At 48.5% G+C, this 27718-nt stretch overlaps 1 protein-coding gene across 1 annotated transcript in view; it reads right to left on the bottom strand.

The window, feature by feature from the left end:
- Positions 1-8336: 8336 nt before the first annotated feature.
- Positions 8337-27718, bottom strand: part of LOC149430698 (microtubule cross-linking factor 2-like) — a gene marked incomplete at its 5' end in the record, with an annotated part of 42684 nt that continues 23302 nt past the window's right edge. The window contains 5 exons of the mRNA XM_089666083.1: positions 8337-9387; positions 10375-11761; positions 15617-15687; positions 18744-18800; positions 24049-24294. Of these exons, the coding sequence (XP_089522209.1) occupies positions 9244-9387; positions 10375-11761; positions 15617-15687; positions 18744-18800; positions 24049-24294 (1905 nt within the window). The remainder of the gene's footprint in view (positions 9388-10374; positions 11762-15616; positions 15688-18743; positions 18801-24048; positions 24295-27718) is intronic.

Raw genomic sequence — 27718 nt, 5'->3', positions numbered from 1 at the left:
TATAAAACAATTATTCCACAGTGCTATACACACTGAGCCACGGGTGTCAAACTGGCGGCCCTCCAGCTGTTGCCAAACTACAAGTCCCATGAGGCATTGCAGGATTGACATTACAAGCATGACTCCCAAAGGCAGAGGCATGATGGGACTTGTAGTTTTGCAGCAGCTGGAGGGGCGTCAGTTTGGCACCCTTGTATTAAGTCAGGGGTGTCAAACTGGTGGCCCTCCAGCTGTTGCAAAACTACAAGTCCCATCATGCCTCTGCCTTTGGGACTCATGCTTGTAACTGTCAATCCTGCAATGCCTCATGGGACTTGTAGTTTGGCAACAGCTGGAGGGCCACCAGTTTGCACCCATGCATTAAGTGGATAGATTTCACTTTATAACTGCACATCTGCTGATGTAACTGCAATGTCATAGTTACTCTGCATTCAGCGCTACACCGTTCTAAATGTACATATCAGACACAACATTACTAATGGAAGGGAATCTGGGGGAGTGGTGTCTATGGGAAGAAAGGACGACTACCAGTGCAGGCCGAGGCTGGCCATAGATTATGCAATTTTCTTTCCTTCAACCACAGAGCCGGGAAAAGGCTCAGGTAAGTATTAGGGGGTGACAGGGGAGGTTCTGTTAGAGGTTTTTGTTTTCTTTACCTTACTGAATTGACTGTGGAACCATTTTAAATCCATAATATTATAAGAGGTGTGTATCATGGTAATGTGAGCGCAGAGTAGTAAAAGAAGCACCTACTTTGGTATAATCCACTAATAATGCTACTGGGAGCGTGCAACTTGGTGATCCAAGCTAACAAATACTACAGGGACTATGCACCATGGTATCGTAAGCTGCTGTGATGAGCCATGTCCCCTGCGGTATTGTGAGTTGTGACGGAGGAGCGTGTGCCGCAGTGTTACGAGCTGTGACGGAGGGGCGCGTGCCGCGGTATTGACAGCTGTGACTGAGGAGCGTGCGCCGTAGTGTTGCGAGCTGTGACGGAGGAGCGTGCGCCGTAGTGTTGCGAGCTGTGACGGAGGAGCGTGCCCCGTAGTGTTGCGAGCTGTGACGGAGGAGCGTGCCCCGTAGTGTTGCGAGCTGTGACGGAGGAGCGTGCCCCGTAGTGTTGCGAGCTGTGACGGAGGAGCGTGCCCCGTAGTGTTGCGAGCTGTGACGGAGGAGCGTGCGCCGTAGTGTTGCGAGCTGTGACGGAGGAGCGTGCGCCGTAGTGTTGCGAGCTGTGACGGAGGAGCGTGCGCCGTAGTGTTGCGAGCTGTGACGGAGGTGCGTGCGCCGCGGTATTGTGAGCTGTGACGGAGGAGCGTGCACCGTAGTGTTGTGAGCGGTGACGGAGGAGCATGCGCCATGGTGTTGCGAGCTGTGACGGAGCAGTGTGTGCTGTGGTATTGCGAGCTGTGACGGAGGTGTGTGCGCCTCGGTATTGCGAGCTGTGACGGAGCAGTGTGCGCCGCGGTATTGCGAGCTATGACGGAGGTGCGTGCGCCGCGGTATTGCGAGCTGTGACGGAGGAGCGTGCACCGTAGTGTTGTGAGCGGTGACGGAGGAGCGTGCGCCATGGTGTTGTGAGCGGTGACGGAGGGGCGTGCACCGTTGTGTTGTAAGCTGGTGCTGCTGTGATGAGCAGATGGAAGCAGATATATTTGGACTCATTCTCAGCACGTGCACTGTAGTTTCAGTATACATTGCTAGTGAAAGAAGTGTGCGCTGTGGCATTGTGAGTTGTTTGCTCAGTTTTAGGCACTTGCACTGTGGCAGTTTCGGTATACATTGCTAGTGAAAGGCATATACAGAGCGGCAGTGTGATCCACACTAACTGGCAGTGTCAGACTATTGCCAAGTGTAGTGCGTGCAACTATAACCCAACAGAATGTGCTAGGTGGCAGTGTGACCTACAAGTATGCCTTTCACCAATACAGATTGAAGCCTTCCTTCATTTTCTTTACGTACCCTGAGAGCATTCTCTATGCCACTGGTGTCCAAACTGCAGCCCGGGGGCCGAATGTGGCCCTTTGCTGGCTTTTATCTGGCCCTTGGAGCACTATTTTATTTACTGACAGCAATGAAGGGGCACAATTCCTCCCAATGACACCAATGATGGGACACAATTCCTCCCAATGACACCAATGATGGGACACAATTCCTCCCAATGACACAAACAATGGGGCCCAATAACACAAGTGACAGGGCACAATTCTTTCAAGTAGCAGTGATGGGGCACAGTCCCTCCCAATGACACCAATGATGGAAGACAGTCCCTCCCAATGACACCAATGATGGAAGACAGTTCCTCCCAATGAGACCCAATAACACCAGTGATGGGGCACAATTCTTTCAAGTGACACCAGTGATGGGGCACATTTCCTCCCAATGACAGCAACAATGGTGCCCAATGACACAAATGTTGGAGCACAACTCCTACTAATGACACCAACGATGGGGCATTGTTCACTCCAACTGATAGCAGGACATTTTCTACTCCGGATGGCCAGTCTGGCCCCCCTAAAGTCTGAGGGCCCTTTGTTTAGAGAGTTTGGAGACCCTTGCTCTATGCCAATATCAACTAGGAGCCCAAGTCTGATCACTATTTCATGCTCCACATCTCTAGTCCCTGCTTGGGGTTTAGAGAAGTGTGTGCCAAGCTCTAATCTGGTAGATATTTCAGGAGACCGATGCGTGCACCAAGTGGTACCTACTTATTACCTACATATGTAACTTAGCTGATGATGGGGACAGGTACTCTTTACTTTGGTGTATGTGGTATACCTAGAAGTAACTAGGAGTTTGCTGGCTGGCAGTGTACAAAGTGGCAGTGTAAGAATATTTTAGTGTAAACCAATTGGCTGAACAGGAGGACCGTGTTGTCTGCAGAGGTCTACCTAGTGCCAGGAGGCGTGCGTTGGGTCACGTGTGAAGTCAAGTCCCTGTGGAAGTGTAGGGAGCACTAACAAAGCACATGTAATTTGCAGTGATAATAGATGCATGCAATAAAGACACTGAGCCAATGTATGCCAGCCCTGGACAATGGCCTTCAAGGAGAATATAGATACCCCTGGGCCAGGGGCGGACTGACCATTTGGCAACTCGGGCACTGCCCGAGGGCCCGGGGTCAGTAGGGGGCCCCATGAGATGCCCCTGGTACCTTTATCATAGGCTTTTTTGAGTTTGGGCAAGGACACAGGGGCCCCATGATCCCCTATTGCCCGGGGGCCCCATGAGTTGTCAGTCCGCCCCTGCCCTGGGCACTACATAATTATTTGATGGTTGGCCAGCGTAAGGAATATATTAAATAGATAATCACTGGGTACCTAAATTAATGGAAAACATAGTTGGCCATGTCAGAACTATTTATCTGACCCTCCAAATGGTCCAAATAAACAATTCAAAAGATCGCAGAGGATCAAATTTTACAAACAGATCCTAAAAAGTCTATCCATGGCCAGACAAGTTCCCCACAACCATCATTCTACAGTTACCTTCAGCTGAAGCTGTCCTAATTAGAGACACAGGTACTTCCACCACTGATCTTTGAACAATTGCCAGCTGCTTGGTGGTCAGATGAATCTAAGTAAGGCGGGCTGCCATACATTATACAATTTTCTTGAGATTTTTGCTTTAGATTCACCAAAAACCATATAATAGGAGGTCAAATCCAAACAACACTTTCAGTTGTATCCAATCAGGTGGGCCCTTGCACTACATAGCTGAAGGTAAATCTAAAGGAAATTGGGCGGAAATTGGACAGAAAATTGTATAGTGTATGGCCAGCCTAAGGCGGACTATACATTATACAATTTTCTTGAGAATTTTGCTTTAGATTTACCAAAAACCATGTAATAGGAGGTCAAATCCAAACAACACTTTCAGTTGTATCCAATCAGGTGGGCCCTTGCACTACATAGCTGAAGGTAAATCTAAAGGAAATTGGGCGGAAATTGGACAGAAAATTGTATAGTGTATGGCCAGCCTATGTCACTGCCACAGAACAAATAACTTCAACTTGGCAGGGGCAGCACCCTATGTAATTTGAGACAGGTGCACTTTACAAGCAGCACCCCTCCTCAATCGAACAGGATGGCAAAGATCAAGCTAAAAACCCTTCCACTGTTACCAAAAGACGGTGCTGGACTTCTAGTTGGTGGTTATTGATTGGAAAATCTGAATTTGTAATACAGGCGTGCGGGGGGGGGGGCGACATTTTTTCAGATGAAGGTCTGTGTCCACGTGCCCTGCATAAGCCTCACTTCATTCTGCCGAATGGCACTGGAGCAACTAAAGGGAACACAGCCGGTCTAAAGCGGCTACGAGACCGGAGTTTAGTGCTCAGATAGTGACCAATCATAGAAATGTCCTTTCCGTTGGATCTTGCGCACAATATTGCCAGCAGGGAGGACTTCCCGCCTAGTCCAGATTTTCTTGTTCTAATGAAAGAAATGCTCAGCCTTTTGTAGAATAGTGACAACTAAAAAGCTTGACTAACCAACCACAGATGATATGGAAACACTCAAGGGTTCATTGTGTTGACAATCCTGCCACGCTGGGGCTAGACATCAGATAACGTGATAGCGGACTGCATTCTTTTACGTATAGGTGAGCTCATAATAAGGCTTACCTGTAAGTAAAATTAATATATCCTAAACATGCACCCTTTAGGAAATGTTCCAGAGAATAGCAGCCGGAGACATCACCGGCGTATGAGCTCTGAAGGAACAACATTCAACCATGCCATTCCTTCAGAGCTTTGTGACGTCATCGCGCAGACTGTGCGCCGCTGTAGGACTTTGTTTTAAGTAAAGTATTTCATAATGTGTTAGTATGCATCACATACTAGCACATTATATCACCTTGCAGAGGGAATTTTTTTTTTCCTCTTCCCAAGAGGCTTTACTACCACTTTAAAGGGTCAATTCACACGGACTTGCACTAAAATGTATAGAAAATAGATGTACATCTCCATCCATTTTCGTCACACACGGACATCCAATGACATACATTTTAGCATGTGGTAAAGTGTACTGCATTTTCACAGGACATCCTGTGCATTGTGTTGACATTCACTTGCATCCATTGCACTAAAATGCTGCATTTTAGCGCAATGCAGGTCAATGCACCATTATGGTGTGAATAGGACACGTTGGAAATTTGTTTTTCAGATGTCCTTCCATTGATCTGCATTTTACAGCTGCGCTAAAACACAGATAAAACGCACTGGTGTGAATTGGCCCTAAAAGCCAACTATGACCATCCATAGAGGAACAAATGGAACATGGTAGCAAGTGCCAGCAGCCTAGAAATCTCAAAGGCTTCAACACCAAGACGCATTCAGCTGAAACTGCACTGATAATATATACTAGGTCCAGGTCCAGGCCAACCACCATCGTCCAGGTCAACCACCATCGTCCAGGTCCAGGCCAACCACCATCGTCCAGGTCCAGGCCAACCACCATCGTCCAGGTCCAGGCCAACCACCATCGTCCAGGTCCAGGCCAACCACCATCGTCCAGGTCCAGGCCAACCACCATCGTCCAGGTCCAGGCCAACCACCATCGTCCAGGTCCAGCCCCACTGCTTGCAAAGAATTCCAATAGTGGTTATATCTATTCCTTCCAGTGTTGGTGGGGACTTGTATTGGATTTCTGGGTAGGTTTTATGTTTACAAATGTTGACTTCACTTAGAATTGCTGTCCATCTACCTCTGGCTCAGCAAAAAAAAAAAAGGAATCAGAACAGATCTAAATTCGAAGGCCCCCTTTTTATTTTACATCTGTTGAAAATCCAGAAAGTGCAGATAGGGAACTAGGAGGGATTGTAAAATAGACTGTGTGGGTGGACAATCACGGTTTCAAAGCCAGATAGATTCTGAAAGTCAGTCAATATGTGATTGGCCTGAAATCGACCGGGTTACTATTATCTGCTGTAAACTGTGGTTCCCATCCCCTAAACCACGGGTGTCCAACTGGTGGCCCTCCAGCTGTTGCCAAACTACAAGTCCCATGAGGCATTTCAAGATTGACCATTACAAGCATGACTCCGAAAGGCAGAGGCATGATGGGACTTGTAGTTTCACAACAGCTGTAGGGCCGCCACTTTGACACCCCTGCCCTAAACTCTACCGAGAGCCTTTTTCAGGCCTGCTAGGTATGTGGAACCAATAGCTGATGTATCTTGGTGCTGAAGTCTGGAGTCAAGTACTGAGCATTAATCGATATTAAAGTTTATCTCCAGCCAATATTTTTATTTCAGTCTTAGGATAATCTTTCTCCAGTGGGGTCATAGAATGTGTAAAATCACTTTTTATCCCATTTCCTGACCTAAATCAGCAGTATGTAGGAGAAAAATTGAACCCGTTAGGCTTCATTGCTGTCTAGATTGTAAGCTCCCAGGATCAGGGCCCTCCTATTCCTCTTGTATTGAACTGTATTGTCTCCCGTTATATTGTAAAGTGCTGAGCAAACTGTTGGTGCCATATAAATCCTGTATAATAATAATGTAGGGGAAGTCTTGAACCCGTTAGGTTTCATTGCTGTCTATGTCCCTGTAGTAGATTTCCCTTACTTCCTGTCTAGGTGACAACACGGTCTTTGGGACAAGTAGTGAGTAGAAAGCTTGACAGATAGCAAAAATACATGACATGTTCTTTCACTCATTTCCAATAATAATAATAATTAAAAAAAAAAAAAAAAAAGCTATGGCTGAAGTTAAACTTTAAACTCACCAGATTCTACCAAACAACTAACGTTTCAGTTAATTTGATGTAAAGAAGGGATATACGGGACTGCCGTTGCAGATGGTCTCCTGATAATGCTAGCTGCCTGGCTATCCTCCTTCCGTACTTTGAGTTCCTGACCTGAAACAAGTCCAAGTCCTTATCTGCATACCTGTCAGTGACTCCAAGCATTGAAGCCGGGGCTACAGATGACAGCCAGGTAACTGACATTTTCACTGAACGCAAAAGAAAAACAAAAAGAGGGCGCACCAGCCTAGTGCATTATCTCTTTGACGCGTTTCGAGGACTCAGCCTCTTCCTCAGAGCCCTGAGGAAGAGGCTGAGTCCTTGAAACACGTCAGCCAGTTGCTCATCCAGGGTTCCATCGTTGTGGACTCAGATGCGATATGGATTGAACACCTTTGTTCATTGTGATGTGCCTGTGTTTTAGATGTCCATTGTGCGTATACCACCTACTTTTTTTATGCTTTTAATAAATATTTTAAACGATAATGCCCTCTTTGTTTTTCTGTTGCATTCAGTGACTTTGGACTACTCCGGTCCATTGAGGGCAGCAAGCACTGCATATTCCAGAACATTGACATTGTCATCCTAGCCTCTGCTGAGTCCATCCCCAGCACAGGAGTAAAGTATTTGCTGTGTTTGAACTGACATTTTCAACAATATTGGTGAACACTGGGAGGCTTTAGGAGAGATTAACTAAAACAGGCAAGTACACAATCTGGTGCAGCCAGGGCGGACTGACCATTTGGAAACTTGGACACTGCCCAAGGGCCCGGGGTCAGTAGGGGGCCCCATGATATGCCCTGGTACTTTTTTTCATAGGCTTTTTTGAGTTTGGGCAAGGACATAGGGGCCCCATGATCCCCTATTGCCCATGAATTGTCAGTCCACCCCTGGGTGCAGCTACACATGGCAGCCAATCAGCTTCTAACTTCAGCTGGTTCAATCAAGCTTTGGCAATAAAACCTGGAAGCTGATTGGTGGCAGACCTGCACCAGATTTTGTACTTTCCAGTTTTTAGCGAATAAACCCCTTTTGTTTTTCTTTTGGGACAGGGTCTCCTTTAGTTCATTGGGTTGGTGTGAATGGACCATTTTGTGAGCATTTGGCCTACTGACGAGACATTTATATAACCAAACAGTAAATTGAAGGAAACTGTAAAAAAAAAGGCATAGAGGTCTCTAAAATTAAAAGGCAGAAGGTATTAAATAATTAAAAAAAAAACAAAAAAAACAGTGCATTTCAGTTTAAAAACCCAATGTGCTGTTACAGCAAGAAACATGACCATGTATATATTATATACACTATATACACATTGCAAGTATCTTCATCCAACTAAATATTCATATATACAGAATATTTGTATTCAATCTCAGGCCAAGCTTTTTCGAATGACGTTTTGGCGTAGAGTTGCTCTGTCGGGCAATACTCCCAGAAGCCTTCGGTAAAGGCTGGACGCCGTCAGCCAATGAAATGCCTCGCCTTTCTCTATATCCATTATATTACACTTTGGTCAGCTGTCTTATGCCCCAACATCTGCTACAGCTGACCCAACAAAGGTCGTTTTGTTTCAAGAACCACCACGCGGATGTCGTAGCGATTTTGCTTTTATTTATAAAAAAAAAATGCCCTAATTTTTTTTTTTTAAATTTCACTGCCCAAAAAATAAATTACAAACTTTGGTCTAAATATTCCGAAACAGATTAGACCATGGTCCTTTTTTTTTTTTTAAAATTGTGATTTTGTTCGAGCACTGTAAATAAAATAATTGATCGATCTACCTTCACATCTAGATATTGCTACAGTAGGGCCGTTTAAACCCAAGCTACATTTAGAGTGCGGACACTGCAAGACTTAAGGGGTCTGGTCTGGGTAGATGCTTGACAAATCACTCCTCTACAGTGGAGACCTCTCCATGGTCCCAGCATCGGCCACCTCTCGCATCTTGCGTCATAACGGTCAACTCCCCCGTAGTAGGAAGGACAAGACTCCATAGCAAGGAGAGCGGGCAGATCGCAGTTCTGGAGTGATTCAGTCCACAAGTATCCACCCGTAACTGAAATATCAGTCATGGCCAGACTGATCCATTTAACGTGAGATATAAAAAGGGCAACATAGCCATCTTGTGCAATACGAGGAATGATTAAGAGCTTGGTTCAGAAAATGGACACACACATGTCCAGTTATAAGGCCAAACAATTTACGACAGTGACATTGTTTGTGCAATTGGCTCCTACTGCAAGAAACCGGTATTACTAGGTCTACATACAGTACTCAGTGTGTTCAGTACCTACCTTAAGGTACACAAATTACGTTAAGTGCTATTCTAGGAGCAGTCGGGCAGTGAAGTTTTCAATGAAATATATAAATTCGATATACTATGTACACAAACGAGGGGTATACACAAGGTATTCGGCATGAACCAGAGTTGTCCTTCGGTGGATGTTGGGTTTTGAGTTATGACTTGGAATTCAGGAGCAGAACCATAGGCTGACCCTTTAGTTCGATGCGCTGGCAGGTTTGTCCTCAAGGCCCAACTCTTGGTGGAGCTGGCACTTGCTTTGGGATTGGCGCGAGTGGGTGCGGGATGGTCTGGAGAAGCAGGATGTTACGGGGTGCGAGCTACAATTACAGGCAAAATCCTGAAAAGGATAAAAAAAACAAAAAAAGAGTAAGCAAAAAAGGACCTGCGACCAGCAGACAATTTTCACTATATATATATATATACACACACACACACACACACACACACACATACATACACATATACACACACACACACACACACACACACACACACACACACACACACATACATACACATATACACACACACACACACACACACACACACACATACACACATATATATACACACATACACATACAGTGGGGATCGAAAGTTTGGGCACCCCAGCTAAAAATTTGTATTTTGGAAACAAAAGATATGTTAATGACCATTCACACCTCAAATTCCTCATGAACATATCTTTTGTTTCCAAGGGTGGGAGAGGTCTAAGGTGTGAATTGGTCATTACAATGTGTGACAAGCTTGGAGGAACATCCTGTGTTCAGTGTTTTGTCCATCTGAGTACCTTGAAAACGCTTTGCATGCTTTTTTTTTTTTATAATGAAAAAAGGCTCTGGACAGCATCGGGAATTGGAAGAGTAAAAAAAAAAATTTCAAATGCGTATAAAACGCGATCTGCCGCGTTTACAAGCATTTTGTGTTTGAATCGCTGATAAAATCGACTGCTGAACGAAAGTTTTCTGCGTTAAAAAAAAAAAAAACGACTGTAAACTCAACTGCCTGTAAAGGACGAGGTGTACATGGACACATAGGAGAACATTAGGGAGGGTTCAGGGGCTGCTGCAAAAAACGCTGAACAGATCCTGAACGTGAGTTTATCAGCCGCAGTGTACATGAGCCCTAAAGTCAATTTAAAAACGTATTGAGGAACACAGGACTACCAACACTGACCTTCCTTTTATAAATGCTAGTTCTCTGTCTGGTAATGATTTTGCTGAAGCAGTGATCTGTTTTTTTAAAGTCCTGGCAGCACATGGCTTATGGCATCCAGTGCGGAACAATGCAGATACATTTTAAGCGGCTATTTCTCAAAACTTACTTCAGTTGCTGAGGTGGAAGTGACGTCAGAGTCCTTGGAGCCTCCATCTTTATTCCCTAGGCTGGTTCTCTTGCTCAGCAGTTTAGACACGTTGTGAGATGGATGGCACATGGCGGATGAACAATGGTCATGGTTGTCCGGCCTTTTGCTACTGTCTTCCACCTCTTTCTTTTCAGCACCTGTACTAGAAGCCTGAGCCGAACGGCCGCATACATTTCTGAAGAATTCCTGAACAATGCCGTACTTAGTGGCCTCTCCTTTATTTCTGCCCTCGGCTAAATTCGGTTTATACAGGGACTCTGTGCTTCCAGCATGATCCACTACGTTGAATAGGCTAGATGAACCGTCATAGATGTTGCTTAGGACGGGGCTGTCTCGAGTGGTCGTAGATCTGGCCCAGGCGGAGCCGTTTTGTTTGTTTTGATGAAGGTTCCACAGGCTTCGATCTTTAGAATTGTCCAGTTTTGACAATGACCTCCTTTGTAGTTTGGGTGAGCCATACTTGGGAGAGCAGCAAGGCCGCTCAATCCGAGAGTGGACCTTGTCCAATGAGGTCGATATATGCTTGGTCTTTGCAGACAGCATGGAAGAACTTCTTGGTGACCAACTTTTGGCATGCAGGCTTGTTCGGTGTAGATCAGTTTGAAGACCTATGCTAATCATTTGGACAGTTTGGACTCCTATGCTGGAAAGAGTCTGGCTGGATGTGCTTTTGGTCTTTCTTTCTAGAGAACTAGAGCGAATGGCTTGCCTAACGCAGTTGGTGATCTCTTTCATATCGTCGCTCATGTTCCCCGAGATCTCTAAATCACCCAATGGAGATGGGAAGGCGGAAACAGATGAAGAAGGCTCCTTAGTGCTGTCTTTGTCCAAGAGATCCCTCTGCTTCTTGGAGAAGTTGCACAACCACTGGTTGTAAGAACTTCCAGAAATGCACTCTGAATTTTCTGTTTCTTTAGGCTTTGCCATGGTGAAAAGGAATCCTGGTTCTACCACAATCTTTTCTTCTTTATTGTGGACGAAAGGAGCATCCAATTTGCGCACTATGGGTGGACTATAATAAATCCTAATTCCTGTTCTGTCTGGGGCAGTGTAGCTTCTCTGTATTTGCTTGTGACCTGGCTCTCCATTGTTCCCAGTCTTATCCACTTTGTAATCCCAAGACGACAGTCCCAGCTTGTCCTTCGTTAAGTGCTCAGGTGAGGACTTGTCGTGCATATAAGTGCAGCCTTTCTGGTCAATGTCTGGTTCCATGGAACCATTGGCCAGGTGCTGGGAGTCCAGGACTCCATTCATCTTCTCATAATTTGAGGGCGATTTTCCAGGCAGGTAAGGAGAACTGTCCAGCAAACTCTCGAACTCGGACATGGATGAAACCGACTTTGTTCTGAGTGAGAAAATAAAAAGTGATGTAAATATATATAAAAAAAATCTAAAACAATTACAGATACATTTCATACAGCATTGCAAAGAGAAAGACATGGAGGAAGACTGACTAAAACTGGAGCGTATAGAACCTGGTGTAGCTGTGCCTTGTAACCAGTCAGCTTCTAACTCCAGCTTGTTCAATTAAACATTTGCAGTAAAACCTGGAAGCGGATTGAAGGTCAGGGATTTATAGAAGCGGTAGTAAAGTCTGCTTTATTTACTTGTACCTACAGGAAAACTTATAAACCATGTCATCTCAACGTACGTTTAGTAAATATTGACATTTGCAGCATTTGATGCATTCACATTGCAGTCTGAATTGAGGGCACACTCCATGCACCGTGCCGCGATCATGATGTCATTGCGGTCTGGCCAAACGGCCAGGGTATGCAAACCCAGAAGGAAGACTGGGTGAAGATGAAAGCCCTGGCACACGTGTTCCTTGCTGCTGGAAGGATCCATTTCACAGGTAAGTTTGTCATAATGTGCTATGCGATGCAAGTCCAGGGGAGAGTGGATATTGTGAATGCGGGGTCCAGGGGGGGAGAGCGGACATCGCAACTGCGGGGTCCGGGGGGGACGGGGGGAGAGCGGACATCGCGACTGCGGGGTCCGGGGGGGAGAGGGACGGGGGAAGAGAGCGGACATCGCGACTGCGGGGTCCGGGGGGGGAGAGGGACGGGGGAAGAGAGCGGACATCGCGACTGCGGGGTCCGGGGACGGGGGAAGAGAGCGGACATCGCGACTGCGGGGTCCGGGGACGGGGAAGAGAGCGGACATCGCGACTGCGGGGTCCGGGGGGGGGGGAAGAGAGCGGACATCGCGACTGCGGGGTCCGGGGGGGGGGAAGAGAGCGGACATCGCGACTGCGGGGTCCGGGGGGGAGAGCGGACATCGCGACTGCGGGGTCCGGGGGGGAGAGCGGACATCGCGACTGCGGGGTCCGGGGGGGAGAGCGGACATCGCGACTGCGGGGTCCGGGGGGGAGAGCGGACATCGCGACTGCGGGGTCCGGGGGGGGAGAGCGGACATCGCGACTGCGGGGTCCGGGGGGAGAGCGGACATCGCGACTGCGGGGTCCGGGGGGGAGAGCGGACATCGCGACTGCGGGGTCCGGGGGGAGAGCGGACATCGCGACTGCGGGGTCCGGGGGGGAGAGCGGACATCGCGACTGCGGGGTCCGGGGGGAGAGCGGACATCGCGACTGCGGGGTCCGGGGGGGAGAGCGGACATCGCGACTGCGGGGTCCGGGGGGGAGAGCGGACATCGCGACTGCGGGGTCCGGGGGGGAGAGCGGACATCGCGACTGCGGGGTCCGGGGGGGAGAGCGGACATCGCGACTGCGGGGTCCGGGGGGGAGAGCGGACATCGCGACTGCGGGGTCCGGGGGGGAGAGCGGACATCGCGACTGCGGGGTCCGGGGGGAGAGCGGACATCGCGACTGCGGGGTCCGGGGGGGAGAGCGGACATCGCGACTGCGGGGTCCGGGGGGAGAGCGGACATCGCGACTGCGGGGTCCGGGGGGAGAGCGGACATCGCGACTGCGGGGTCCGGGGGGGAGAGCGGACATCGCGACTGCGGGGTCCGGGGGGGAGAGCGGACATCGCGACTGCGGGGTCCGGGGGGGAGAGCGGACATCGCGACTGCGGGGTCCGGGGGGGGAGAGCGGCCATCGCGACTGCGGGGTCCGGGGGGGGAGAGCGGCCATCGCGACTGCGGGGTCCGGGGGGGGGGAGAGCGGCCATCGCGACTGCGGGGTCCGGGGGGGGAGAGCGGCCATCGCGTCGCGGGGGGAGAGCGGATTTAGTGAAAATGCGGGGTCCGGGGGGAGAGCGGACATCGCGACTGCGGGGTCCGGGGGAGAGCGGATTTAGTGACTGCGGGGTCCGGGGGGCGAGCGGATTTAGGGAATGCGGGGTCCGGGGGGCGAGCGGATTTAGGGAATGCGGGGTCCGGGGGGCGAGCGGATTTAGGGAATGCGGGGTCCGGGGGGCGAGCGGATTTAGGGAATGCGGGGTCCCGGGGGGAGGCGGATTTAGGGAATGCGGGGTCCGGGGGGAGAGCGGATTTAGGGAATGCGGGGTCCGGGGGGAGAGCGGATTTAGGGAATGCGGGGTCCGGGGGGAGAGCGGATTTAGGGAATGCGGGGTCCGGGGGGAGAGCGGATTTAGGGAATGCGGGGTCCGGGGGGAGAGCGGATTTAGGGAATGCGGGGTCCGGGGGGAGAGCGGATTTAGGGAATGCGGGGTCCGGGGGGGAGAGCGGATTTAGGGAATGCGGGGTCCGGGGGGAGAGCGGATTTAGGGAATGCGGGGTCCGGGGGGAGAGCGGATTTAGGGAATGCGGGGTCCGGGGGAGAGCGGATTTAGGGAATGCGGGGTCCGGGGGGAGAGCGGATTTAGGGAATGCGGGGTCCGGGGGGGAGAGCGGATTTAGGGAATGCGGGGTCGGGGGGAGAGCGGATTTAGGGAATGCGGGGTCCGGGGGGGAGAGCGGATTTAGGGAATGCGGGGTCCGGGGGAGAGCGGATTTAGGGAATGCGGGTCCGGGGGAGAGCGGATTTAGGAATGCGGGGTCCGGGGGAGAGCGGATTTAGGGAATGCGGGGTCCGGGGGGAGAGCGGATTTAGGGAATGCGGGGTCCGGGGGGAGAGCGGATTTAGGGAATGCGGGGTCCGGGGGGAGAGCGGATTTAGGGAATGCGGGGTCCGGGGGGAGAGCGGATTTAGGGAATGCGGGGTCCGGGGGGAGAGCGGATTTAGGAATGCGGGGTCCGGGGGGAGAGCGGATTTAGTGAATGCGGGGTCCGGGGGGAGAGCGGATTTAGTGAATGCGGGGTCCGGGGGGAGAGCGGATTTAGTGAATGCGGGGTCCGGGGGGGAGAGCGGATTTAGTGAATGCGGGGTCCGGGGGGGGGAGAGCGGATTTAGTGAATGCGGGGTCCGGGGGGGGAGAGCGGATTTAGTGAATGCGGGGTCCGGGGGGGGAGAGCGGATTTAGTGAATGCGGGGTCCGGGGGGGGAGAGCGGATTTAGTGAATGCGGGGTCCGGGGGGGGGAGAGCGGATTTAGTGAATGCGGGGTCCGGGGGGGAGAGCGGATTTAGTGAATGCGGGGTCCGGGGGGGGGAGAGCGGATTTAGTGAATGCGGGGTCCGGGGGGGAGAGCGGATTTAGTGAATGCGGGGGTCCGGGGGGAGAGCGGATTTAGTGAATGCAATAAAACCTTGAAGCCAACTGTGCACTCTCCAGTTTTAGTAAATAACCCCCACAGTGTATATCACCCCCAACCTGTACAACATCAGCCCCAGGACCATGGGGGACCCATACTTGCAAGCAAACATGGTCTCTTAGATTATAATATTAAAGTGGCAGTAAAGCCTATTTTTTATGTTTTACCTACAGGTCATCCTTTAATAAGGCTGACCTGTAGGTACTGTAATTATCTCCTAAGTGTGCACCGTTTAGGAGATATTTATTTTATCCATTGGTTAACTGCACCATGCAGCGGCAGAGACTCCCATGTGCATGCATGGAAGCGACGTCATCACGTCTCTGCCAGTCAAACAGCCGAAGCCAGCGAACCCAGAGAAAGACCAGGTGAAGGTGGAAGGCCCCGGGAGCCATGACAGCACTTCCTTTTCAGGTAAGTCTTTTATAATGTGCTAGTATGTGTTGCATACTAGCACATTATGCTCTTAATTTGCAGGGAGCTTTTTTTTTGTTTACCATTTTATGGTTTACTACGGTTTTCAAGTATAACAACATGAGGATGTGACACATTTACTTTGAATATAAGCAAGAAATGAAACCTCACCTTTTTAAAACAGTCCCATTAGCATCCATGTCACAGTCAATATCTTTATCCTGCATCTTGTCATTGAGCGCCTAAGAGAAATCCATGTATAAATATTCATAATACAGAGCATAGCAGATCAAAGAAACATGTATACATAGTAAGACGGATAGATATGGCTTTATGTTGCCTTTTAGTGTGGGCTGTGCGGGAATACAGAACACAGCATTACAAAACCTTTCCTGGCTCACCCCCCATAGAGGAGGGATACAGGTTTATTATGCCGACAAGGGATGGTGGCAGCTGAATGTTGTCTAGAGTTACTGGAAGGAACATGTGTGTCAGCTCCACCCTACCGCATTCTTCTGCTAGGCCATGACAGCTCACCACAAGATCTATAAGGTTTCAAGGTCAGTCCCTTCTCATCAGAAGCAAGTCGCAAAGAATTATTATTTATCGCCATCAATTTACGCAGCGCTTTACATATATATTGTACATTCACATCAGTCCCTAACCCTCAAGGGGCGTACAATCTAAGGTCCCTAACCCTCAAGGGGCGTACAATCTAACGTCCCTAACTCACATTCATACATACACATACTAGGGACAATTTAGACAGGATCCAATTAACCTACCAGCATTGGGAGGAAACCGGAGGACCCGGAGGAAACCCATGCAGTCACAGGGAGAACATGCAACGTTGTTGGGATTCGAACCAGCTACCCTAGTACTGCCAGGCGGAAGTGCTAACCATTTAGCCACTGTGCTGCCCTTGCACAGTAATGTGAGTATTGTCTATCAGTTTCATGAATCCATAATGAAACACCACACGCAGGTTTCTGTGGTACTAAGTGGTTTTAGACTGGCATCGAATAGATCTACATATTCCCGGTCTGGCCATGGCAAGGCTTCGACTTAAAATTTTTTGGGTTCCCCAAGCAAAAAGGCAGTTGACCGAGGCAGCAAAGGGCCAGGAATCGTGGCTTTCAGCTGACTTATTGATCACATGACTAGACCAGCCAGGTACCTGGATAGTGGATCCAGAAAGAGAAGCAGACTGTACACCTGGCAGTACTAGGGTCATTGGTTTGAATCCCAACCACGGCACCACCTGCCTGGAGTTTGCATGTTCTCCCTGTGCCTCTGTGGGTTCCTTGCGGGTACTCCCACATTCCAAAGACATGCTGGTAAGTAAATTGGCTCCTGTCTAAATTGGCACTAGTATGTGTATGTATGAATGTGAGTTAGGGACCAGGGCAGACTGACCATTTGGAAACACGGGCACTGCCCGAGGGCCCGGGGTCAGTAAGGGGTCCCCTGGTACCTTTCATAGGCTTTTGTAGGTGTGGGTGAGGACTCAGGGGCCCCATGAACCCTTATTGCCTGGGGGCCCCATGAGTTGTCACTCCACCCCTGTTAGGGACCTTAGATTGTATGTCCCTTGAGGGTTAAGGACTGATGAGAATGTAATATATATATAATTATTATACAGGATTTATATAGCGCCAACAGTTTGCTCAGCGCTTTACATTATAACGGACAGGAGACAATACAGTTCAATACAAGAGGGATAGGAGGGCCCTGATCCTTGGAGCTTACAATCTAAGAGGGAGGGTCTAGCGGTACAAAAGGTAATAACTGGGGGGGATGGACTGGTAGGAGGAGTAGAAGATTTCATTATTAGCTGATGGCAAGATGGGCTTCCCTGAAGAGAGAGGTTTTCAGAGATCGCCTAAAAGTGAGCAGAGTAGGAGATAGTCTGATAGATTGGGGTAAAGAGTTCCGGAGGATGGAGGAAGCTCTGGAGAAGTCCTGGAAACTAGCATGGGAGGAGGAGACAAGGAAGCTAGTGAGCGGAGAGTACGGTTTGGGTGATATTTGGAGACAAGATTGGAGATGTAATTTGGGATTTCTACATGGCTTTATATGTTAGCACTATATATATATATGTGTAAATTGACAGCACTATACAAGTACCTGTATTAAATAAATAATATAATGTTAAAAAGGATAGGTTCCCCATGGTGACACTGTACTACTTGTGGGGGGTGATTTTTTTTTTTTTTTTTACACCGATTGCTTTTACACCCATAAAAGGCTGTAAAAGCAATCATTTCTCCTTCTATATGGCTGCATTCTTACAGCCATTGAGAAATACTGTGTGAGCTGTGATTGGTCACAGCTTGACACATGGTACAAGGCTGTTGTGAATAACCCCGTACCATGTGATCTCTGATAATTCACAGATTTCACACGTAGTAAGCAATGATGTCAGAAGTGACATCTTGCTTACCACTCATGTGATCACGGATTGACCAATCAGTTATCACATGATTGGGACCTCACACAGAGGTCCCGTAGAACGATCGGTGTTGCACTGTGTCCGGAGGACACAGCGGGCACCGGGTCGCAGTGCTGCGCGCTCCCAAGGAGTGCGCACAAGCAGGGGGCAGGGAGGCAGTTTATAAATGGCCACCCGCCCCTGCACTGCCACCGTCCGGCTGTTTATATACATGGGCCGGACGGGAGGTGGTTAAGAAGGGGGGAATATTGGTTTAAAAAATAAAAAAATCAAAATTCAGGGTTCCTAAAATTAGAAAGGCTAGAAACACACGCATTGGCCCTCTTGTGTGTCTGGCTCCGCAGCACCGGGATTCGAATGTTAATCCAAATATCTTTTTCCAGTTTAGGCTTGAAACAGATCGGCCGCTTTGATGCCATACATACAGTTTAAAGGGTCGATCCACCTAAATCTGATGTTTCAAGGTTTGGTGAATGCTGCCATTTTAACCAACCTGACAAATTTGTGTTCATCGGGAACTCCGTTGTTGAGATCTCTGCACACCTGCCGTGCCCATTATAAGCAGTTCCAACTCTTCCTGCTGTTTTTTTTTTTTTAATTTTTATTGATTTTATATTATGAAGAATAATGGGAGGAGCTGGAACATCTGCTCCTATGTGGTATTGATAAATGTGCCATCAACAGGCCCAAATCCTTCTCTCCCTGGTCACACTAGTGCGAGACATAACAATGCCCTTTAGAAATTGCAGCCTGTATGACCAGGGAGGGGTCCCCTCTGACATTGACTGGGAGTCTGTCATGGGTAAACACGCGGAGATTTTCAGTCTGAGTTCAGAAAGTCCGTACCTCCTTCCAGCAGCTGCTCTCCCTCTCCGGACCTCTTCTAACCCACGACTCTCCTTTCTGCAAAGAATCCAAAAGAACATTTGTGAAAATTTAAGGAAAGCTGGCTTCTTAACCTCTTCATGTCCGGACGCTTTCCCCCCCCTTCCAGTCCGGACGCTTCCCCCCTTTCAGTCCGGACGCTTCCCCCCCCCCCTTCCAGTCCGGACGCTTTCCCCCCCCTTCCAGTCCGGACGCTTTCCCCCCCCACCTTCCAGTCCGGACGCTTTCCCCCCCCCACCTTCCAGTCCGGACGCTTTCCCCCCCCACCTTCCAGTCCGGACGCTTTCCCCCCCCCCACCTTCCAGTCCGGACGCTTTCCCCCCCCCACCTTCCAGTCCGGACGCTTTCCCCCCCCACCTTCCAGTCCGGACGCTTTCCCCCCCCTCACCTTCCAGTCCGGACGCTTCCCCCCCCCCCACCTTCCAGTCCGGACGCTTCCCCCCCCCCACCTTCCAGTCCGGACGCTTCCCCCCCCCCCCCCCACCTTCCAGTCCAGACGCTTTCCCCCCCCACCTTCCAGTCCGGACGCTTTCCCCCCCACCTTCCAGTCCGGACGCTTTCCCCCCCCACCTTCCAGTCCGGACGCTTTCCCCCCCCCACCTTCCAGTCCGGACGCTTTCCCCCCCCACCTTCCAGTCCGGACGCTTTCCCCCCCCACCTTCCAGTCCGGACGCTTTCCCCCCCCACCTTCCAGTCCGGACGCTTTCCCCCCCCACCTTCCAGTCCGGACGCTTTCCCCCCCCACCTTCCAGTCCGGACGCTTCCCCCCCCCCCCACCTTCCAGTCCGGACGCTTCCCCCCCCCCCACCTTCCAGTCCGGACGCTTTCCCCCCCCACCTACCAGTCCGGACGCTTTCCCCCCCCACCTACCAGTCCGGACGCTTTCCCCCCCCACCTTCCAGTCCGGACGCTTTCACCCCCCACCTTCCAGTCCGGACGCTTTCACCCCCCACCTTCCAGTCCGGACGCTTTCACCCCCTTCCAGTCCGGGCCAATTTTCAGCTGTCAGCGCTATCACACTTTGAATGACAATTGCGCGGTCATGCAACACTGTACCCATATGCATTTTTAGCATCTTTTTGAGACAGATAAAACTTTACTTTGGTTGTATTTATTCACCGCTGGGATTTTTATTTTTTTTCCTATATAAATGAAAATGTCCAAAAATTTTGAAAAAAAAAAAAAAAAAAAAAGTTTCTTATAAAATTTTGCAAATAAAATAATCTTTCTTCATAAGTGTTGGCCAAAATGTATTCAGTTATCTTTTTAGTTAAAAAAAAAATAAAATTATAATCTAAATTCGTTTATAACCAAAATATATATATATATAATATTTTTTTTTAACATACTGTCACCCTAGCAGTACAAAGTCACCACAGGGGGGGTGGCGGGGGTGTTATTTTATTTTCAGGTACTTATATAGCGCCATCAATTTACTCCGCGCTTTACATATATATTGTACATTCACATCAGTCCCTAACCCTCAAGGGGTGTACAATCTAAGGTCCCTAACCCTCAAGGGGCGTACAATCTAAGGCTACGTTCACACTAGCGTTGTGTGCAGGCGGCAGAGAGGCGTTTGGGGAGCGTTTTTACCGCTTCCCAAACGCATCTGACAATTCTGTACATTGCGCTGTTCTAGCAGGAGCGTTAGCGTCTCGGCAAAACGGACGCCTCTGGTCGAGTGGTGCCGCCTGGCCAGTGTTTGTGGTGCGGTTGCGGGGCGTTTGCACAGCGGTAACACCATTCAACCTTCATTATACACGTTTGTGGGGCGTTTTTAACGTTCGGCAAACGCCTAGCAACCGCAGCTAAACCGCGCATGCGGCGTTTGCGGAGCATTTGCCAAGCGTTAAAAAAACGCTCCGCAAACGCCGGACCAACGCTTGCCAAACGCTAATGGGGCGTTTGGCAAGCGTTGGTAAAACAGTCAAGTGTGAACGAACCCTAAGGTCCCTAACTCACATTCATACATACACATACTAGGGTCAATTTAGACAGGAGCCAATTAACCTACCAGCATGTCTTTGGAGTGTGGGAGGAAACCGGAGTACCCGGAGGAAACCCACGCAGGTACAGGGAGAACTTGCCAACTCCAGGCAGGTGGTGGCGTGGTTGGGATTTGAACCCAGGACCCTAGTACTGCCAGGTGGAAGTGCTAACCATTTAGCCACTGTGCTGCCCAAATAAAACGGACTAAACTTTTTTTTTTTTTTTTTTTAAATCGACAGGGTAAAAGAAAAAAAAAATTAAATGTTTTAAAAAAAAAAAAAGTTTTAAGTGCCCCTGTCCCCCCATGCTTGCGTGTAGTGGTGAATGCATAAGTAGGCCCCCCATATGTAAACGGTGTTCAAACCACACGTGAGGTACACAGCTAACGTTACCAAAACGTCCCGCAGGCCATAAACGCCCCGCGGGCACGAGGGCCATAAACGCCCCGCGGGCACGAGGGCCATAATCATTTTGTGTATTGTAACCTGTGACTGAGCAGACTCCAATACTCTATATTTGGGGCACTGGAACAGTTGCTATGAAGGTATGGGACATGATAGAACCGTTTCCCATCCCCCCCCCCCCCCCATCTCGAAGATTCTCTTTCTAATTATAGAGCGTTCTGTTAATGAGGTTTCAGTGAGTTTGCTGCTTCCATCACCCGGGCAGATAACGTGTCAGAGAACGGCATTATTAACTCCACAATCCCGGTATATTATTCCCCTTGGCAGCCGTGAAGAATTTCACATGGAGTAGCGCTGGGATTCGGATCCATTTGTGCCGCTGGCGATGGAGGGATTTAAATAAATTTGGCAAATGCCGGATACTCCGATCTAATCCAGACACAATTAGGTTATTGCTGGGTAGAAAATACCGGTACATGGAAGCATGAGCGCCGTAGGAGGGGTTACTAAGCGCAGATTAGCCTCATTGTGGGGAAAGGGGGGGCGGCTGTCAAAGTATGGCGGCTGTATCCCATTGGCTGGTGGCTTCATGAATAAGGGAAAAAAAAAACCATTGGAAGACCTATTTCTATTAATTGGGGGTGGGGGGGGGCGGGAATAGAGACACTCGAAAGAAGAAGTAACCAACATCCTACTAATACGTTGTCAGAATCCTAATATACTGCATTTACTATTTATATACCTTTTGAACATTGCTACATAAGGGGTATTTATTAACCTCCCTAGCGGTCTGATTATGTCAGTATTTCTGTGCTCAAAGCGGTAAATATTTTTGCATGGAAATATGTGTTTTTTTATTGTAGTCCTGTAATTTTTAGGAATAACTCACTGAAATCGGTCCGAACAAGAGTCTAGTAAACATCCCGGGGATGATAGAATTTGAAACACGAAATCATCAATTATAATATAATAAATAATCATAAAAAATAATATAATAATAAATTTAATTCAATAATGTAATCAAACCAAAAACACTGAAATTCAAAATAGAGCGCCAAGTTCGCACATCGCTGAGCAAAGTCGCAGAATCGTTTTCAGTGTCTGATGAGGAATTTCATCCACCAATCATTATCACTCAATTCTGCAAGTGGTTCTGATTTACTATCACTGTTCTCTAGCCGGTCTAAAACCGCTTTTGACCTAAAGGGACGCTTTTTGGACGCCATGGACGTTTCTCAGTTTCCAGGCAGAAAGAACAGTAAAAATACAGGCAGGGCGCTGGACAAAGCACTCGGGACAAAATGTATGTGAAATGGTTTGATACAGGAATGTTATACTATGTGATTTTAGTGTATTTAGTGAATTTAACTTTTCACATTTTTGAATTTCCCACCAGTTCCATCCCCCATACTTCATGACGTCGCAGGGAACAGAACCAGGAAGACAGATGCCGGCATCGGCCAGAGGACATTGCCGGGGACACTGCAGGGGGGACATCGCGGGAGCGCAGGACAAGGTAAGTGAAACAGAGATCCCGGAGCAGCGCTGCAGTGTATTCCCGAGTGTAGCTCGGGGTTACCGCTTGGGGTGCTGAAACTTTACCCCGAGCTACACTCAGGAATACCGCCAGGGGGGTTAATGGAAGTCCAGGAATCTGAATAGCAACCCCGCTGCCCTATAGTAGAACTACTGCTACAGGGTGACAGGGCTGCTCAACATTTGCATTTCCGGGTAGGGGTGGCACGCGTGCGCTGCCATTGGCGGCTACGGATGTCAATCACCGGGTCTCAGCCGGAGATTCCCCGCACTCGGCGATAGTCAGGAAAAGCTGACGGGAGAGACCTGTGTGTAAATCTCCTGCCAACAAGGACATGCTGCTGTGTATTTCTTTGCACAGCCCTACCCGGAAAGGCAAAATCACGTATATACACGGGATATATATCTGCTATACGGCGGCGGATAAGCGGTTAACCTATGCACTGATTAGGTCTGTGGTACACAGAAGACCCTTGAAGCAGGACTACAGCTTAGGCATGCATTTGCAAATGTAAGCAAACAAAACTCTTTGTCTTTAATGCAAAGGGTTAGACAGGGATAACAAGGTTTTTTTGCACGCTGGTTGCTAGGTGCGCTGGGAAATCCTTTTGTGATGTGCATTGCCCTTCCATATGCACCTTGCTGTCAAAGCGGAGTTCCTCTTACCCTGTCAAAAAATAAAAGTCAGCAGCTACAAAAACTGTAGCTGCTGACTTTTAAAAAACAGCCACTTACCTGTCCCTCGGTCACGTGGTGTGTCCCCTGCAGCCTGGCCAGTATTCCAGGAGGCCGGCATCTTCAGTGTGGGCACCAGGCTGTGACAGCTTGCGGCTTCAGGTACCCACTGCACATGTGCGAGTAGTGTTCCGCTTCATGAATGGTCCTGTAGTCTTCTGGGACCTGTCACGTGTCCCAAAAGACTACAGAGGGGATTGAGGGAGGACACTTTCCGTTTCCGATCAAGGTGATCGGACCGGAAGTGGGAGCGGGTTCCTGTCAAATTCGGGTACCTGCCCCCCCAAAGATGCCAATCCTTAATGGGGAGCGAGGGAGCAGTCGTTAAAGCGGAACTTCCCCTTTTGGGTGGAGCTCCGCTTTAAGGCTGGTTATAGGTTGGGATGATTGCCATTTTTTTGTACAGTTGATAGAAAATGATCTCTAAAAAGATGGAATTGTTTTCTATACCGTAAGCTACACAAGCAGCAGCAGTTTGTAGCACACGTGATTGGAGCATTGTACAATCAATCATACGAGACAGATCACTCCTTCCTGCTACTTGTATAACCCCCACAAGAAGCGTCTGGAAGCCCAATGAAGCCTCCATATTTTCTCACCTGCTTTAGCTTTCCCTGCAGCTCTTTTACTTGCTCCTCCGTTTTCATGCGCTCCTCCTGGAAGCGGGCCAGCAGCTCCTCCTTCTCCTGTGTCCAGTTCTTCTCGCTGACCTGCAGCTGCTTGGTGAGGTCCATGACCGCGCTGTAGGACTCTGCCAGAAGATGTTGGTGCTCTTCTCGCTCCCGCTTCAAAGCTGCTTTAATATCCGGAGAATTTCTGTCTGCACCGTGTTTACTGGACTCCAGCTAGAACACAGAACAATCGGTTACCATAGTGGAAATCTACCGGTATAGGATCTTCTCAAAACTGAAGAACCGGTCCTAAAAAAATCCATAACCATCCAATACTTGACCTTTAAGCCCAGATTCACACTGACGCGGTGCAGAATTTGCAGCGTATTCCGCACTGCATCAGGATTGCACCCCGTTCATGCGAACCGCTGCGGGTGTGTATGTTAAGCCGACACCCCGAAAGCGGTCCGTAAACACAGTGCGATCTGCAGAATCGGATTGCATAGGTGTGAATACCCATACGATCTGATTCTAGTGCGGACCCGAAAAAGGGTCCTACACCTTTTTGGTCCAGGTGCTGTGCGCATAGAGCCATACAAAATGTATGGGTCCAATCGCACTGCACACAAATCGCATGTGATTTGCACAGGAATGCGGTGCGGCACGTACGGCCCTGGCGGTGAGAGGGTTAAAGTGGCCCAATAGTACATGACCTCATTATAACCAAAAGGCCCTGGAATTTAACACGAATGCTGGCCATACATGGGTTGAAATTCGACTGATTTTATGTCCGAAAATTGGACCTAAGACTAATCGGCCAATTTTTGCTCTGTTAGTGGGTCAAAAGGCACCGACTGCTTTTTGTGGTTCCTCCCCTTTTCAGTGATCGGGCATGTTGGAAAATTTGTGAAAAATGACCAATTTTCGACTCGATGGTCAAATTGTACAATCGTTTTTCCGAAAAGAATAGGCACATGAGCCGTGACCTGGAAGGAACAGAAGTTTTGCCTGTTATATGGGGTGAACTTTATAACTTGGTCGGCCGATTTTCTAAATCATTGATGGCGCCATCGGATTACCGAGCAAAAGACATTTTCGATTTTCAGACGAAAAATCATTTGGAATTCGACTCATGTATGGCCTGCATAAGCCACATTGATTAAAGTGCATCTATGGGTAAAATGTAAATCATATATTTCCACATTGTATCTCATTTATTTCTAGCCTACTCCTATTACTCCAATGATCCTGAAGTTTGTAAACTTACTTTGTGAAGATCCCCGCCTATTCACCAAAGTGGTTGTAAACCCTCACATATCCCCAGTGAAGAGACTGGCCTCAGGTGATACACAGATGAAACAAATCCTCCTACATAAGTTGTACCTGTTTTATCTACAGTCATCTGTCCTGTACAGACATTCAAAGTACAGAATTTACACAGGATCTCTCAGCTATGAAAAGCAGGGGGCGGAGAGCTGAGGTTACATTAGTGAGGAGAGATCTGATTGGAGGAAAGGGAAACACCCCCTACACGAAGAACACAGGAACAGAGCTGAGGCTGTCAATCACAGGCTGTGCCCTCCCGTCACCATTTTTCTCTTGGTGTCCGGAAAACTCATCACAAGTGACTCCTGCTTATAGCAGAGGAATGTGGCAGCAGACAGAAATGGCCCTTAGTGCTCTGGATTGAGACAAGCACACACTATAGATCAGGGGTCTCCAAGCTTTCTAAACAAAGGGCCAGTTTACTGTCCTTTAAACTTTAGGAGGGTTGGACTGTGACCAGTGGGAGTAGAAAAAGGTCCCGACATCAGTGGGAAAAAATAATGCCCCATCGTTTGGTGTCAGTTGGAGGAATTGTGCCCCATCATTGATGTCACTGGACCCCCGTAATTGGAAGGAGTCGTGCCCCCTTTATTGGTGTAAGTAGGGGGGATTATGCTCGATTGTTGGTATCAGTGGATGAAATAGTACCCCAAGGGCTAGATAAAAGCTAACAAAGGGCTGTAGAGAATGGTCCTCTGGGGGACTCATCCCATCTTTGTTCTGGAGAGCATTATTACAGGACATAAAAGGGATGGCCCAACATTTTATGTTGCTCATTGGATGAGGAATAAAGGGGAATCCTTCCAAAGAGAACACTGGTTCTGCTGATTCCCACTCCGCAAAGGTTTCCATTGGTGTCTCTGGAACAGGAAGTGAAGCCAAATCTACAATGGGGTGGGGGCCAATATCACAGGGGTTTTAACCACTCCCTATTCAATCTAAACATTAAAAGCTTTAAGGTGTCAGTAACCTCCCTGGCAGTCTGATTATATCCATATTTCTGTGCTCAAAGCGGTACTTTTTTTTGCATGGAAATATGTAGTTTTTTTTATTGTAGGCCTGTCATTTTTAGGAATAACTCACTGAAATCTGTCCGAACAAGAGTCTAGTAAACATCCCGGGGATGATAAAATTTGAAACATGAAATCATAAATTATAATTTAATAAATAATCATAAAAAATAATAATATAATAATAATAAATTTAATTCAATAATATAATCAAACCAAAAACACTGAAATGTGAAATAGAGCGCCAAGTTCTCGCTGAGCAAAGTCGCAGAATCGTTTTCAGTGTCTGATGAGGAATTTCCCACACGAATCATTATCACTCAATTCTGCAAGTGGTTCTGATTTACTATCGCTGTTCTCTAGCCGGTCTAAAACCGCTTTTGACCTAAAGGGACACTTTTTGGACGCCATGGACGTTTCTCAGTTTCCAGGCAGAAAGAACAGTAAAAATGCAGGCAGGGTGCAGGACAAAGCCCTAGGGACAAAATGTATGTGAAATGGTTTGATACAGGAATGTTATACGATGTGATTTTAGTGTATTTAGTGAATGTCACTTTTTCACATTTTTGAATTTCCCGCCGTTCCGTCCCCCATATGTCCCGACGTCGCAGGGAACGGAACCCAGAAGACAGATACCGGCATCGGCCGGAGGAGATGGGCGGGGATGCTGCAGGAGGGACATTGCGGGAGCGCAGGACAAGGTAAGTGAAGAAGAGATCCCGGAGCAACGCTGCAGTGTATTCCCGAGTGTAGCTCGGGGTTACCGCTTGTGGTGCTGAAACTTTACCCCGAGCTACACTCAGGAATACCACCAGGGGGGTTAAGCTGGCCATAGATGGGTCAAAAGTCAGCTGGTTCAACAGGAACCATACAATTTTCGACCCATCTTTAGGCAGGCTGGTTGTACTGAAAATGATCAATTGATCGACTTCAGTACAACAAGCCCGTCAGGGTTATTTTTTGCTCGATCACTTAATCATATTTTGCCAGGGTAGGGGAGGCTCCCCGCCAGCAGAACACAATTGCACTACAGGAAGGATTCCCTCCACCAACACAGACTGTGTTGATGGGGAGGAAAAGAGAAAATTGTATAATGTATGGCCTGCTGTACATTGGATTAACACGCATTGTTATTTGTACAGGTATTACAATGCTGATGTTAGAAAACGAAAGTGCATGCTGTGACCATCAAACTTTTCCTGTGCAAATCATAAACCTCAACCAAGCTCTAAATCAAGGGTGTCAAACTCCATTTCATCGCGGGCCGTATCAGCATTATGGTTGCCCTCAAATGGCCAGTTGTATCTGTAAGACTAGATATC

The sequence above is a fragment of the Staurois parvus genome, unplaced genomic scaffold, assembly GCF_062004578.1.
Source record: "Staurois parvus isolate SC_StPar_1 unplaced genomic scaffold, SC_StPar_1.0 ptg002520l, whole genome shotgun sequence".
Classification (NCBI taxonomy): Eukaryota; Metazoa; Chordata; class Amphibia; order Anura; family Ranidae; genus Staurois; species Staurois parvus.
This window is presented reverse-complemented; position numbering and strand designations above follow the sequence as displayed.